The 12652-nt window shown below is 40.1% G+C and overlaps 1 protein-coding gene across 4 annotated transcripts in view; it reads left to right on the top strand.

The window, feature by feature from the left end:
* The window catches only part of grm7 (glutamate metabotropic receptor 7), a 642411-nt gene that overhangs the window by 291129 nt on the left and 338630 nt on the right, over positions 1–12652 (top strand). For all 4 annotated transcript variants that reach the window (XM_062973828.1, XM_062973827.1, XM_062973825.1 and 1 more), the window contains exon 3: positions 8303–8444. In XM_062973828.1, coding sequence (XP_062829898.1) covers positions 8303–8444 — 142 coding nt within the window. The remainder of the gene's footprint in view (positions 1–8302; positions 8445–12652) is intronic.

The following is a 12652-nucleotide window of genomic DNA, read 5'->3' on the forward strand; positions in this document are numbered from 1 at the left end:
CTCCCACCTGCTAGAACCCAACTGGCAACAATCACTGAGTGAACCTTTTCATCTATTGCCCTAAGAATGTGGAATAACCTACCAGAAGAGATTCAACAGCTAGGCCAGCTGTCAGATTTTAAGACGCAACTGAAGACCCATGTCTTCCAGCAGGCCTACTCAGTCAATTTTGAGATGTGAATTTTAATCTGTATTCTACCAATGGATTTTATCTTGTATTTTAACGCTGTGTATCTTGTTGTATGTCTTTTAATAGTGCTTTACTTTTTGTTTTAATGATGATTTGTCCTGCCTTGAGTCGCAGGAAGAGGCGAGCAATAAATTCATTATTGTTCTTATTGTTCTTATTATTATCATCATCAACAACGTTCTGTAGATATTATTGAAAAATATATTTATTAAGGAGCAACAACTCTTCCAAATTTACAACTTGCACCAAGTACCAGTTTTAAGTACACTTCCATAGCAAAGTTGGAAAGATCAATATTAAGTATTCATTAGTGATCAGAACATTTTACAGTTTTAGCTACACAGGAATGTCTTTTACAGATAGATGGATGGATGAATAGATAGATACAGATATAGATATATGTGCATAGCCAGAACCTGCCCTTGAACATTTCACAAACAAAAACTAAGGGCACATTTACACTGACCACTTAGCGTGAAGGGAACCTAGATTAGCTCAGTGCTGACCAAACTATGCATGGAGCTGGTCTGGATCAATACAGGGCCAAGCTACAAAGTTGCAGGTTGTTATGAATTCAACCACCAAATTCAGAGTAACCTATGACTTTGGGCCCATGTAAACAATTGGGCCAATTCTAAGATGAATCAGTCACAACTGTTTGCAAGAACATCCCATGGTTCTTCCTGATGGTCATCACCTAGAAAAAGGTCTGCACAGCCTGCAGGTGTTTTGAACTTCTGCTTCCAGAATTCCTGGCCATTGAACAAGATGGCTAGGGCTTCTGGAAGTTGGAGGCCCAAACATCTGGAGGATTGCAGGTTGTGAGTGAGAAGTTAACCAGAGAAAGGAGGGGAAGAGGAGAGGGGAGTTCTGCCCTCGCCCTTCCTCATTGCTCTGATGCCTTGACCAATATCACTCCAGGCCACAACCAACCTGCAGGACCCATATTGTACCTGGAGAACACTGTGATAAGGAGAATTGGAGGGAACAATAAGGGTGACTGCCTGGTTGTGCTGAACTGAGTTCAGTGCTGCTGGGCAGTAAAGACTCTCTCTCGTCTTTGCAGTGGCAGGTCGACCCCAGGATAAGGAGTCAGTGTAGATCCACACAAGAATTTCAGAATGTGGTGACAATTACAAAAAGTATTAATGAGTAAAAACAGGCAAGGTACAAGAGTTTTTTTTCTTAAGGCTACCAGGAAAGGCAAATTTCCATTTTTTCCTCTGGCTGTGTTAAATGAGTGGAAACTATTTTCCACTTTAAACTCAATTTACACTAGCCAAAGTAAACTGAAGAAAAAGGTGAAAGTGGGAGGAAGAAGGGAAACTGAGACATTGTTAAAGCAGCTGAAAAAAAATAGAACCAAAGACTTTTAATCAGGACTGCTTCTACCAAACTTGGACAGTTGAAGAATATACCACATTTGTCTTTTTCTGTGCTTTCATTGACTTTGTTCTTTTCTTCTTATTTTTTAAAAAATCTTCCTTTGAATTATATTTTTAAAAAATCTTTCTTTGAATTATATTTTTAAAATAGATTTTTTAAAAATGCTTCCAGAAGGTAATTTTAGGATGTGCTGCCTTTTGTCCACTTCCTTTGTTGTTTTTTCCATACTGACATTTAGGTTTCAAGTTGTCCTTTTGTACTTTCTCTCTCCACATATTTGTTGAGGGTGCTAAACTTTTTGCAGTCCTGATGTCTTGCTGGTGAGTTCCCAACTGCCCTTGGTAATAAAGCCTTATCCTTTCCCTGAATGATGGTCTGAGGACAATCTCAGTTTGGTTTTCTGCTTTGTCTTGGTAGACTGTTCTTTAGGGACAGTTCAGGCTAAATGTTTTCATGTCTCTTTGCTACCTGTGAGCACAGCCAGGAACAGATAGTGCTGAGAATTTAAATGGCGAGACCAATTCAGAAGCAATCAGGTCTGTCTGCCAAAGAGACTCGAGCCACAGGGAAACGTAGTAACTATAAAGTCAGGCAATTTTCACAATATTGTTTGGGGAAATTGATTTTCAACTATTTTTTCCCTCTTCCTTTTTATGGATTACTCCAATGGTTTAGCACGATTCCTGTTGAGCAAAGGTTGATCAGAAAGACATTACTGAATCTCACATCTTTCTGAGTCTCTGAGTATGCCCTTAGGTTATGCTCCAAATGTTTTCTGGTCACATTAGAAAGAAACAATAATCTGATATGATGTATTAAAAGAAAAACAGTTGTGAGGTTTGCCAGGTACTATAAAACAAAGACTTCTCAGAAAGGGAATTGCATACTGCTTGCAAATATTGTTGTCTTCATAGTTTTGCAGAAATACAGAGTATTTCATGTGTTTATCCTTGTCTGCATTAATGGTTTGATATTAATCATTCATGGCTTTTTTAAAAAAAGTCAGAGGCAGTTGAATTATGTTTATTACATTTTATTGTTTGTGTTTCTTCCCAATAGAGTCGCACAGTGGTTTCCCCCCCCCCCTTTTTTCCCCATTTTATCTTCACAATAAACTTCTGTGGTAGGTCATGTTCAGAAAAATCAGCTGATCCCAGGTCACTCAGTAAGATTTATTGAGGAGTGGGGATACAATTACAGATTTCCCAAGCTAGGTCAGATTGCTTGTTTTACAATCTTACTGTAAAATCATGGATTACGTAGCAATCCTTAGTAATTTATTACAGTTTACACAGGGGTAGCCATTTGTATGCTGCTTTGAGTCCCATTTGTGGGAGAAAAGTGGGATAAAAGTAAATAGCAATAACAACAACAACAACAACAACAATAATAATAATAATAATAATAATAATAATAATAATAATAATAATAATAAATCTTAAGTCACATCTTATTCCATGAAAGAAGTTGCAACCCACAAAAGCATGTTAGATTTTAGGATACTAAAATAAACTTTTAAAATGTGGTTGATCATCATCATCATCATCATCATCATTTAATTACTTATTAATCGCCCTCCATCCACGATGCTCTAGGCGATTTACAAGATAAAATTGTAAAGGATAAAAATACATACATACAAATATTGATTAAAAATATTAAAATATTAAAATAGATTAAAAGCTCTAGTAAAGAGCCATGTCTTGAGTGCTAGGGTAAAAGGCCCCAAGTCACGCATGGCTCTCATATAGGGCGGCAAGGCATTCCATAAGGCAGGGGCAGAAACAGAAAAAGCTCTGCGCCTGGTCCTTTCCAAGTGCACTTCTCTAGGACCCGGTACATAGAGTAAGTCTCGTTGGGATGGTCGTTGCGACCTCCGATGATGGGAGAAGGAGAGACGGTCCCTAAGATACGATGGGCCCTGGCCGTAAAGACTTTTAAAAGTCAGGACTAGCATTTTATATAGACCACGGTAATCAGTTGGAAGCCAATGCAGATGCTGCAGCACTGGTGTTATGTGGCATTTCATGGGTGTTCTTGTGAGTAGCCTGGCTGCTGCATTCTGAACAATACGGAGCTTTCGGGTCGTGGACATCGGAAGCCCAACATACAGGGCGTTGCAATAGTCCAGCCTAGATGTGACCATGGCATGGATGACTGTTGCCAGAGCCTCATCAGATAGATAGGGTGCCAGTTGCCTCGCTTGTCGTAGATGGAAAAAGGCCTGTTTGCTGGCAGCAGCGACCTGAGCTTCCATTGTCACCTGCGAATCTAAAACGACACCCAGGCTCTTAACGGTGGGCGAAGGAGATAGGGCAGCACCATCGAAGGTGGGTAGCAAGTGGGTCAGATCAGTTGAACGGCCATGCCAGAGAATCTCAGTCTTTGCCGGGTTCACCTTCAGTCTACTAGCATGTAGCCAGTTCGACAGAGCCTCCAGACATAAGGTGAAATTTTCTGGTATTGACGTTGCTCCAGGCTCCAAGCGCAGAAGGAGTTGGGTGTCGTCTGCATATTGATAGCAGTCTAGGCCAAAACTCCGAACCAAGCTAGCAAGGGGTCTAACGTAGATGTTGAAGAGAAGAGGGGAGAGAATTGCACCTTGGGGTACCCCACATAGGAGGGGAGATCTGTCAGAGACTTGATCCATATACTCCACGCATTGGCTCCGGTTTCGCAGAAATGAGTTGAACCAATTGAGGGCCTGACCGCGAACTCCAGACATGGTGAGACGGTGAATCATTAGATTGTAGTCAACGGTGTCAAACGCTGTGGTAAGGTCGAGAAGTACCAGTAGCGCTGATCCGCCGCTATCAGACTGGCGACGAAGTTCATCTGTAATGGCAACCAGGACTGTCTCCGTCCCATGGCCAGGGCGGAAGCCTGACTGGAAAGGGTCCAGGCTGGCTGTATCATCCAGAAATTGTTGCAATTGTCCCAGCACAGCCCGCTCTATCATGTTACCCAAGAATGGGAGGTTGGAGACAGAACGATAGTTGGCAAGGGTCATGGGATCCAAGCTAGACTTCTTTAGCAAGGGACGAACCCTTGCCTCTTTTAGGATGTCTGGGAAGACCCCCTGTTCAAGAGAGCCATTGATGATATTACTCAACGGATCGAGTAGACCTTCCAGGCAGCTCTTCACCAGCCAGGAGGGACACGGATCAAGGGAACAGGTGGTTGGTTTTGCAACAGCCAGGATTCTAGCGACATCTTCCTTGTCAAGCGGAGTAAATCGGTCAAAGATAGGCCCACTAAGCGGCCACAAAGTCTCAAGCTCACTTAAGGGGGCAGTTCCTGCCGAAGCACGGTGATTTTATCAGTGAAAAACTTCTGGAATGCCTCTGCTGTAAGAGCCGTGGTGGCTGGGTTTTGGACTAAGGGAGCCGGACTGGTCAAAGCACGAACGATTTTGAATACTTGAGCTGGGCGCGATCTAGCAGAGGCTATTAAGGAGGAATTGTAAGATTTTTTAGCATCCTTGACGGCTGATTCGTAGGACCTGCAAAAAGCCTTGAACGCGGACAGTGACACCTCGTCGGGCTTCTGTCGCCACCGATGTTCCAGCTGCTTTCGTGCTTGCTTCATCGTCCGTAGCTCATTAGTGTACCAGGGGGAGCAATTCCGGTGAGGGCGAAGGAGGCGTCTGGGGGCAATCTCATCCAAGGCAGCCAACAAACTGACATTCCAGGTGTTGACTAGCTCATTGAGAGTGACACACGCAGTTCCCAGGCCCTTAAGGGCGTTCAAGAACCTAGCAGGTTCCATGAGTCTCCTAGGCCGAGCAAAGATTGGTGTGGCAAGATGGGGAGGAGGAGATGGAATCTCAATCCGGGCCTTCAGGACAGCATGATCAGACCAGGGAACATCAATTACCGCAGATAGAGATGTTTGTACTCCGATATTAAAAATCAGGTCCAAGGTGTGGCCGGCCCGATGAGTAGGGCGAGTCTTGAGTAGTGAGAGCCCCAGAGCTTCAAAGGTTGGTACTAGGTCCTTAGTCACTGATGAAGATGGCAGTGCCTCGACATGTACATTAAAGTCACCCAGAACAATAAGTCTGGGGAACTTCAGGACCCAGTCTGCCACAAGATCTAATAAATTTAGCAGACTCTCTCCCGGAGACCCAGGCGTACGGTAAACTACAAGAATGGCTAGGGATTCCCTGCTAGCCAGGACCACACCAAGTGAACATGAACCTAAATCCACATAGAAACCATTTCCTACATCTCTACCACACCTCCAGAGAAAGTATTAAAATGATATGTGTTCAAAAATATGGTATGATATTTGGGCATTAGACACTTTTATTCACAGGTTGGCATTTGTGTGTTTTGCTTTTAAGAAAGAAGATGGTCACAATCCTCACTTGAAACACTAATGGTAGTAAAGATAGTAAACTGTTTGAATGGCTATTAGAGAACAGCCCTCTCTTTGATGGGATGTGCAGTCAGATCAGGATTAGTCAGAATGGGTTATGAGAAAGGAGACTGAAAAAAATCCCCAATATTTGGCATATTGGAATGGACAGTAATCTGATCAGACACATAGATAACTTGATCATAATCTTCCACCTTGAAGAACAGATGTATAGGCTTAAATTCTATCCAGTATTTCCAGGTAGAGTAGATGCATTGACTCAATTGCTGGGTGGCATATCAATATATAGGTAAATTCCATTTATTCTTAGGATTTACTTTAGTTGGGATTGACAAATAGGAGAGAAGCCAAGGCATGTCTATTTTGGGTATGGTAATAATTTTCAAAATTATACATGGGCCTGTGCAAGTTTTGACTTCTTTGTCCTTTTTCTGCTAATGCAGGAATTGTCCTTTCCCAGTAGGAATTAAGTTTGCTATTGCAAAGGTTGTGAACTGCTACCTTCAAAGAGTTAACCCAAGGAAACTGAAACCAACTTCCACCTAAGAAGTCATTTGAATTGCACTATCCTCCCTTTCCTCTCCATGACATCCACTATTTCCCTTCTTTGCTGAACATCTTGTTTCTCATATTATATTTTAGAGTCTTTTCCATACTCCTAGATAGTTAAAGGTAAAAGATTGATATATTTATGCTAAAGTGATACTCTGGGATGGAATTTTATTCAAGAAGCACATACAACACTTTTTGTTCAATTGAGACTTACTAGGATCTGCTGTATGCTCAGAATTCATTTTGTGTGATGGTGGGACCTACACTAAAGACATCTGAAAAAAAGTGATATAAAGTAGAGTCTCACTTATCCAACACTAGCTTATCCAACATTCTGGATTATCCAACGCATTTTGTAGTCAATGTTTTCAATACATCGTGATATTTTGGTGCTAAATTCGTAAATACAGTAATTACTACATAGCATTACTGCGTATTGAACTATTTTTTCTGTTAAATTTGTTGTATAACATGATGTTTTGGTGCTTAATTTGTAAAATCATAACCTAATTTGATGTTTAATAGGCTTTTCCTGAATCCCTCCTTATTATCCAACATTTTCGCTTATCCAACATTCTGCCGGCCCGTTTATGTTGGATAAGTGAGACTCTACTGTATTCTATTTGTGTAAATCAGGTTCTTTTGCTGAGTCCTGGGCTTTATCCTCTCACTTTGTGATGGCAGGAAGAGGATAATACCAAAGACATACCATCTTGCAGTGATTTCAACCAAAGGCCAAAAGCCAAAACAGTTTTAAATGCTTCTAGTTGGACAAAAAGGAGCAGGGATATCAGCAGGGATATCACTACCAGGGAGTTGAAATGGAGGAATAAACTCCAATTATTAAATCTTCCCTTATGAAATTTTCCTTTAGTCCACAAATTCCTAGCATTTCAAAGAATGAAATGTTGAAAATCATTCACATTTAGTATTATTTTATTCACTGTGTTTGCATTTCTTTGGTAAGGTTGCCCACCTATTTTTATATGCCCAAAATGTGTTTCTAATTGCTCAACTGAATGTAACCACAATGATTAAAATTTAAAGACTAAAGGGATTTTTGAGGGGGCCAGACTTCTTTTCTGAGGTGAATGTCATGAATTTCCCCAAACTTATAGTTACAGCCCTGTAGCAGGGCCTTATAATGTAGTGATCTGAATGTTGGGCTGGGAATCCGAGACATCTACTCAGCCATGGAAGTGCACGCGATTAAGCTTTTTTTTTGCAGGTCTTTCCCATCAACAAGGTTGCTCGTTGTGGGAAACATTGGGTTGGAGTATGATTCCTTTGCTTCCTCTGTGTGTGTGTGCCTTCAAGTTGTGTATTGACTTCTGGTGGCCCCATTAATTTCATAGCACTTCTTTAGGCAAGAAAAACTCAGAGATGGTTTGCCATTGCCTGTCCCTGATGTGTAGCAACAGTGCTTGGTATTTGATAGTTGCCTTTTTAAGTACTAATAAAGCCTGAAACTGCTTAATTTCCTAAATGGGATCTGGACAAAATTCTGAATAGGGCATACCATGATTGATATACAGTATTAATCTTCACAGTCCTAAACTAGGTTAACTGTAGAACAGTGAAGCAGGCTAGGCTTATCTGATGTTTGTCTATAAGCATCTCAGCATCTTCATGGCTCAAGTTTAGAAATACTTCCTCTGAACTACAATAAAGCCTCTTTCTCACTTCTTTTGTTTCTGAACACACACCCTTCCTTTAATCTCATTTCCCCCCAATTTTCCTTCTTGGTCAGCTTTACAGATTTTAGCATCTTGTCTTCTTTCTTTCTGTTAACAGGTGACCTCTGCATTGCCCAGTCATTGAAAATCCCACAGGATCGCAAAGACAAGACCTTCGAGTTTGATAAAATAATCAAGCTCCTCCTAGATACTCCCGGAGCCAGGGCTATCATTGTCTTTGCCTACGATGAGGATATAAAGTAAGGATGATTGGAGATATTGATTTGTATACATGTAATGGCTATGGACTACCAAAAATACTTAGAAAATATGGAGAGGCAGAGAAAGCAAGGTGGAGGCACTGTGTGTGGCCTGCATAGTTCACATTAAGCATTTGATGCATTCCCAAATTCTTAAACAAATTTAATCAAATGAACAATTGAGTTGATAAAATTCATTATGGCTATACCAGGTTCAGTTAAAATAAAGGATTTGTATGATTTTATTTGCCTATGGGGAAAGAATTTTTCACACTTAACATACCAGCACAGAATTCTATATAGAACACTTCTCAGTAGGGATGCCACTATTACTCCTTATAGTTGTGAAAAGTGGGTTGTCTGACTATTGGGAACCTTGTTGTGATTAGTAATACAGCAACTCTATTTTGTGAAATTTTACCTTGCATTCAACATTTGGAAGTGTTGCAAAGGAATTATTCTCAGCCCCCCCCCCAAAAAAAACCCATTAATTTTGCATGTAAACAAACCTGTTTCTATGCTGAAACACTTGCATGCACCAGAAACATGTTTTGTGCATGTACACATGCACTTTGTTAACAGTGTAATTCTTTGTTAACACTTCAGATCATTGAAATATCAATAAAATATTGATTTTTTCCAAAATTGTCATTGACAAAAATTGCCCCAGATGTTTCTTGCACATAGTCAAAAAATATTATAAAATATGGGTTGCTAACTGATCAGTAAAAACCCTTTGAGCAGTTGTGTTGCTCAAGTCACATTTTGTTGAGAATCCATACTAATGTCAATATGTAGTATAGGTATTCTATAACACTGTCATCTGCACCAGATAGTCTTCCCAACGTTCAGCTGCTTGCCATGTCTTAACACATCTATTTTTTTTGTCACTGATGTTATTCCAGGCAAAGTGGATATACCTGGGGTGAATAAGTACCATCCTGCCCTTTTTTGGTTTAGTTGTTCTTGTGTTGGCACCTTAGAAAATCTTAGTTAACATAGCAAACTATCATTTTCTTTGAAAGAACTGCTATAATGACTTAGGACACATCTGCACTGGCCAGTTTAAAGGCTGCTTGAAAGTGCAGAATTTACATAATTCCTGCTGTGAAGGTGCAATGTGGTATGCTCTAAGAATTTTCAACCAAGATAAGCAAAATTGGGGAAGACTCCAAAATAGAGTAACTAAGTGCATCTACTGTAAACCACATTGTACAGAAAAAGAACCTCCAGAGAATGTGAATCAATGTGCAGACACCTGAAGTACTCTGTTGATCTGTAGATGTGGATTCCAGCAGATGAAGTTTGGGGGGGGGGGGGAATCTGTACTATCTCTGTAATACCATCCATCCACCAAACCACTTCCGTGGCTTGCAATGTAATCTGCACAGAAATGATGCACCAGGAGATGGGTGAGGAGGACAACTGGGCCTCCTGCCACATCATTTCTTTGCACCAGGAGGATTCAAGCCGGGTACTTTTTTTAATTTTTTTAATTTTAAGGGGGTTTTGTGGGAAGGGGTGGGTGCCATCCCACACCTTTGGGACCCCAAAAGATGTGAGATGGCTGTGGGGACTCACCCCTGGGTAGTCCCAGGACTATTTGGTAGTGAGACCCCACAATCCCAATACCTCATTAGAAGGCCTGGATCCCAATATCCCTTTCAGGAAGGCCCAGATTTAATGGGGTATCTTATTCATTAAGTTTTACTGGAGGTATCATTTGAATACCTCATGTAAAACTAAGACAGATATTGGTTTAAAGGCCTGTCTGGATGAACCCTAAGATGCATTCTGATTAAGAAGCAACAGGCATGAAGATCAAAATATTTTTGCTGTGTAATTTGTGAAATATAAAAGGCACAATTTTTTTAAAAAAGTCTTATTAGAAGAGAACTCTGGCTGAGCAGTTTGCTAGAATTTAGGACAAGAAAATAAAGACTAAATATGTTTTGTATGAAAATGGCATCTAAGAATTCACTGTGTTTCAGAAAGATATTTGCATGTTTTTTTCAGTTTTTAGGACCCATTTTCAATTGCTTGAAAATATTTAGACAATATTTTAGAGAAAAAAAATCAAATGGAGCTATTTGGAAATAATACCCATAAAGGAAAGCCAAAGAGGAAAGGGGGAGGGAGGGACAGGGTTGAGGAGGAGGAGGAGGAGGAGGAGGAGGAGGAGGAGGAGGAGGAGGAGGAGGGGAGGAGGAGGAGGAGACTATGATAGACTGGAATGTTCCATATCTTTTAATACATTTAAATGGCCCATTTTCAATGATTTCCTGCTTCTTGGCAGGGGGTTGGACAGGATGGCCCACGAGGTCTCTTCCAACTCTATTATTCTATGATTCTATCTGCAAATATTTAAAGAAAAAAACTGATATATTTAGAAATGAGGCAAAGAAAAGAAGTTGAATACATTAAAAAGAAGTCTGGGAGAAAGAAAGGAAACTGTGAGAAATTGTTGAGAATTCTGGTGGCCTCCTGGGCAAAATCTACAGTGATGAAGATTTTCCATTGTTTTTCAATAACCATTCAAATTATTGGCTGTAGATTTCCAATATATAGAATCATAGAATCATAGAATCGTAGAATTGGAAGAGACCTCATGGGCCATCCAGTCCAACCCCCTGCAAGAAGCAGGAAAATCTGCAATGATCATCTGGCAAGGAAAAACTGGAATAAGATTGTTGATTTATGGAGCGACTGTATGTCAGACTGTTAGCATTCTCCATGTCCAGTATGATTTGAATAGCTGAGCAAAGTTGTGTCATGTTCAGGTACCATTAATATTTAGATACTTAGATTATTCTCTCCTACCACCCCGACCTTCCTTTTGTTTACTTGTAAAACAGAAAGTGCTCTTAGTGAATACTAGAAAAGAATTCTGACAATGGATTCTGATAACAGGAATGGATTGGTTTAAATGATGTTTATATTTTAAATTGTTTTTAGAGGGCAAATAGCTTTTACACTGTTATTTATTAATGTTTTTATTAGTATGTAATTTTAATTTTATGTAGTGATAATTGTTAACTGTTGTTTATAGTTTATATTATTTTCTGTATATGTGAATTGTTGTAAGCTGCACCAAGTCCCTTCACGGAGAGGGGGCAGGGTATAAATAAAGTTGATTATTATTATCATTATCATTATCATTAATATGGGTGGGAATTTGGAGTGATCATCTTTCCTTTACTCTATTCCAATGCTGTGGTGCCAAACCCCCCATTTCTTCAGCAGTTTCATTTTTGTGGGACCAGAAGGTTCCTGCAGAGATTGACTTTTATTTTCTATTAGGAGTTATCCAGGAGTAGTCTCAAGACAAATGAAAAGTTGTCTAAGTTTGCCCATCTGACTGATTTTTATCCTATTTTTTATCCTATAAATGGAACTACAGAGAACAAACCTGATTTGAAATAATGGTCTTGGGCTGGATATGTTAAATTGTACAATGTGAAGTACAATTCTTAGCAATTCAGCTGAGAAAAGGGGAGAGAGAATAATTCAATTCCCCACCAATTGAACTGCTTTCTCAAAGTGTGGTGTCTTTTAAGTGAATTGTCGTAAAATCCCATTGTAGCTAAGGGCACCTATTTTGGGAAGGCAGAATTGCACACTGGCCTGCATGCCTTGGGTGGAACTGGGGAGGGGGGCTCTAAAGGAGTGGTATGAATGGCTAAATTCAATAAAGATTGAAATCAAGCACTGGTGTTATCACCTTTGAATCCCCCATGAAGTGTCTGTCACAGCACCAGTGAAAAGTGATTATACCAACGTATTGCTTGTTTTACGAAAAGCTAATAACACAGGGAATCTTTCCTCCAGTGCGCTACTCTTGCACAGTTCATGAGGGAGTGTCATGTTTTTATTGTTTGTGTTACACAGTTTGTCTTCTAGGAGATGTAGAATGTAGACTGGGGAATCAATGTATTTAGAGGGGAGGTGATAGGAAAAAAAAGAAAAGAAAACATGTTGTTGGTAACAAAAACAGTAATTAATTATTATTTCACTAGTAAGCATGCAGAAACTCTAAGTACCACGTCTTACAGCTCAGAAACAACTAAACAATATCAGATGACAGGAAACTTTTCTATGGCCAGTCATACTTGTACTCAAGACTTCTGGCTCCCTTCTTGCCTCCAGAGGCCACTTCTCTCTTCTTCCAAAAGTGAGTAAGCCTTTTACATCCCCTGTGTCTAAGAAGG

The sequence above is a fragment of the Anolis carolinensis genome, chromosome 2 (assembly GCF_035594765.1).
Source record: "Anolis carolinensis isolate JA03-04 chromosome 2, rAnoCar3.1.pri, whole genome shotgun sequence".
In the NCBI taxonomy this organism is placed as follows: Eukaryota; Metazoa; Chordata; class Lepidosauria; order Squamata; family Dactyloidae; genus Anolis; species Anolis carolinensis.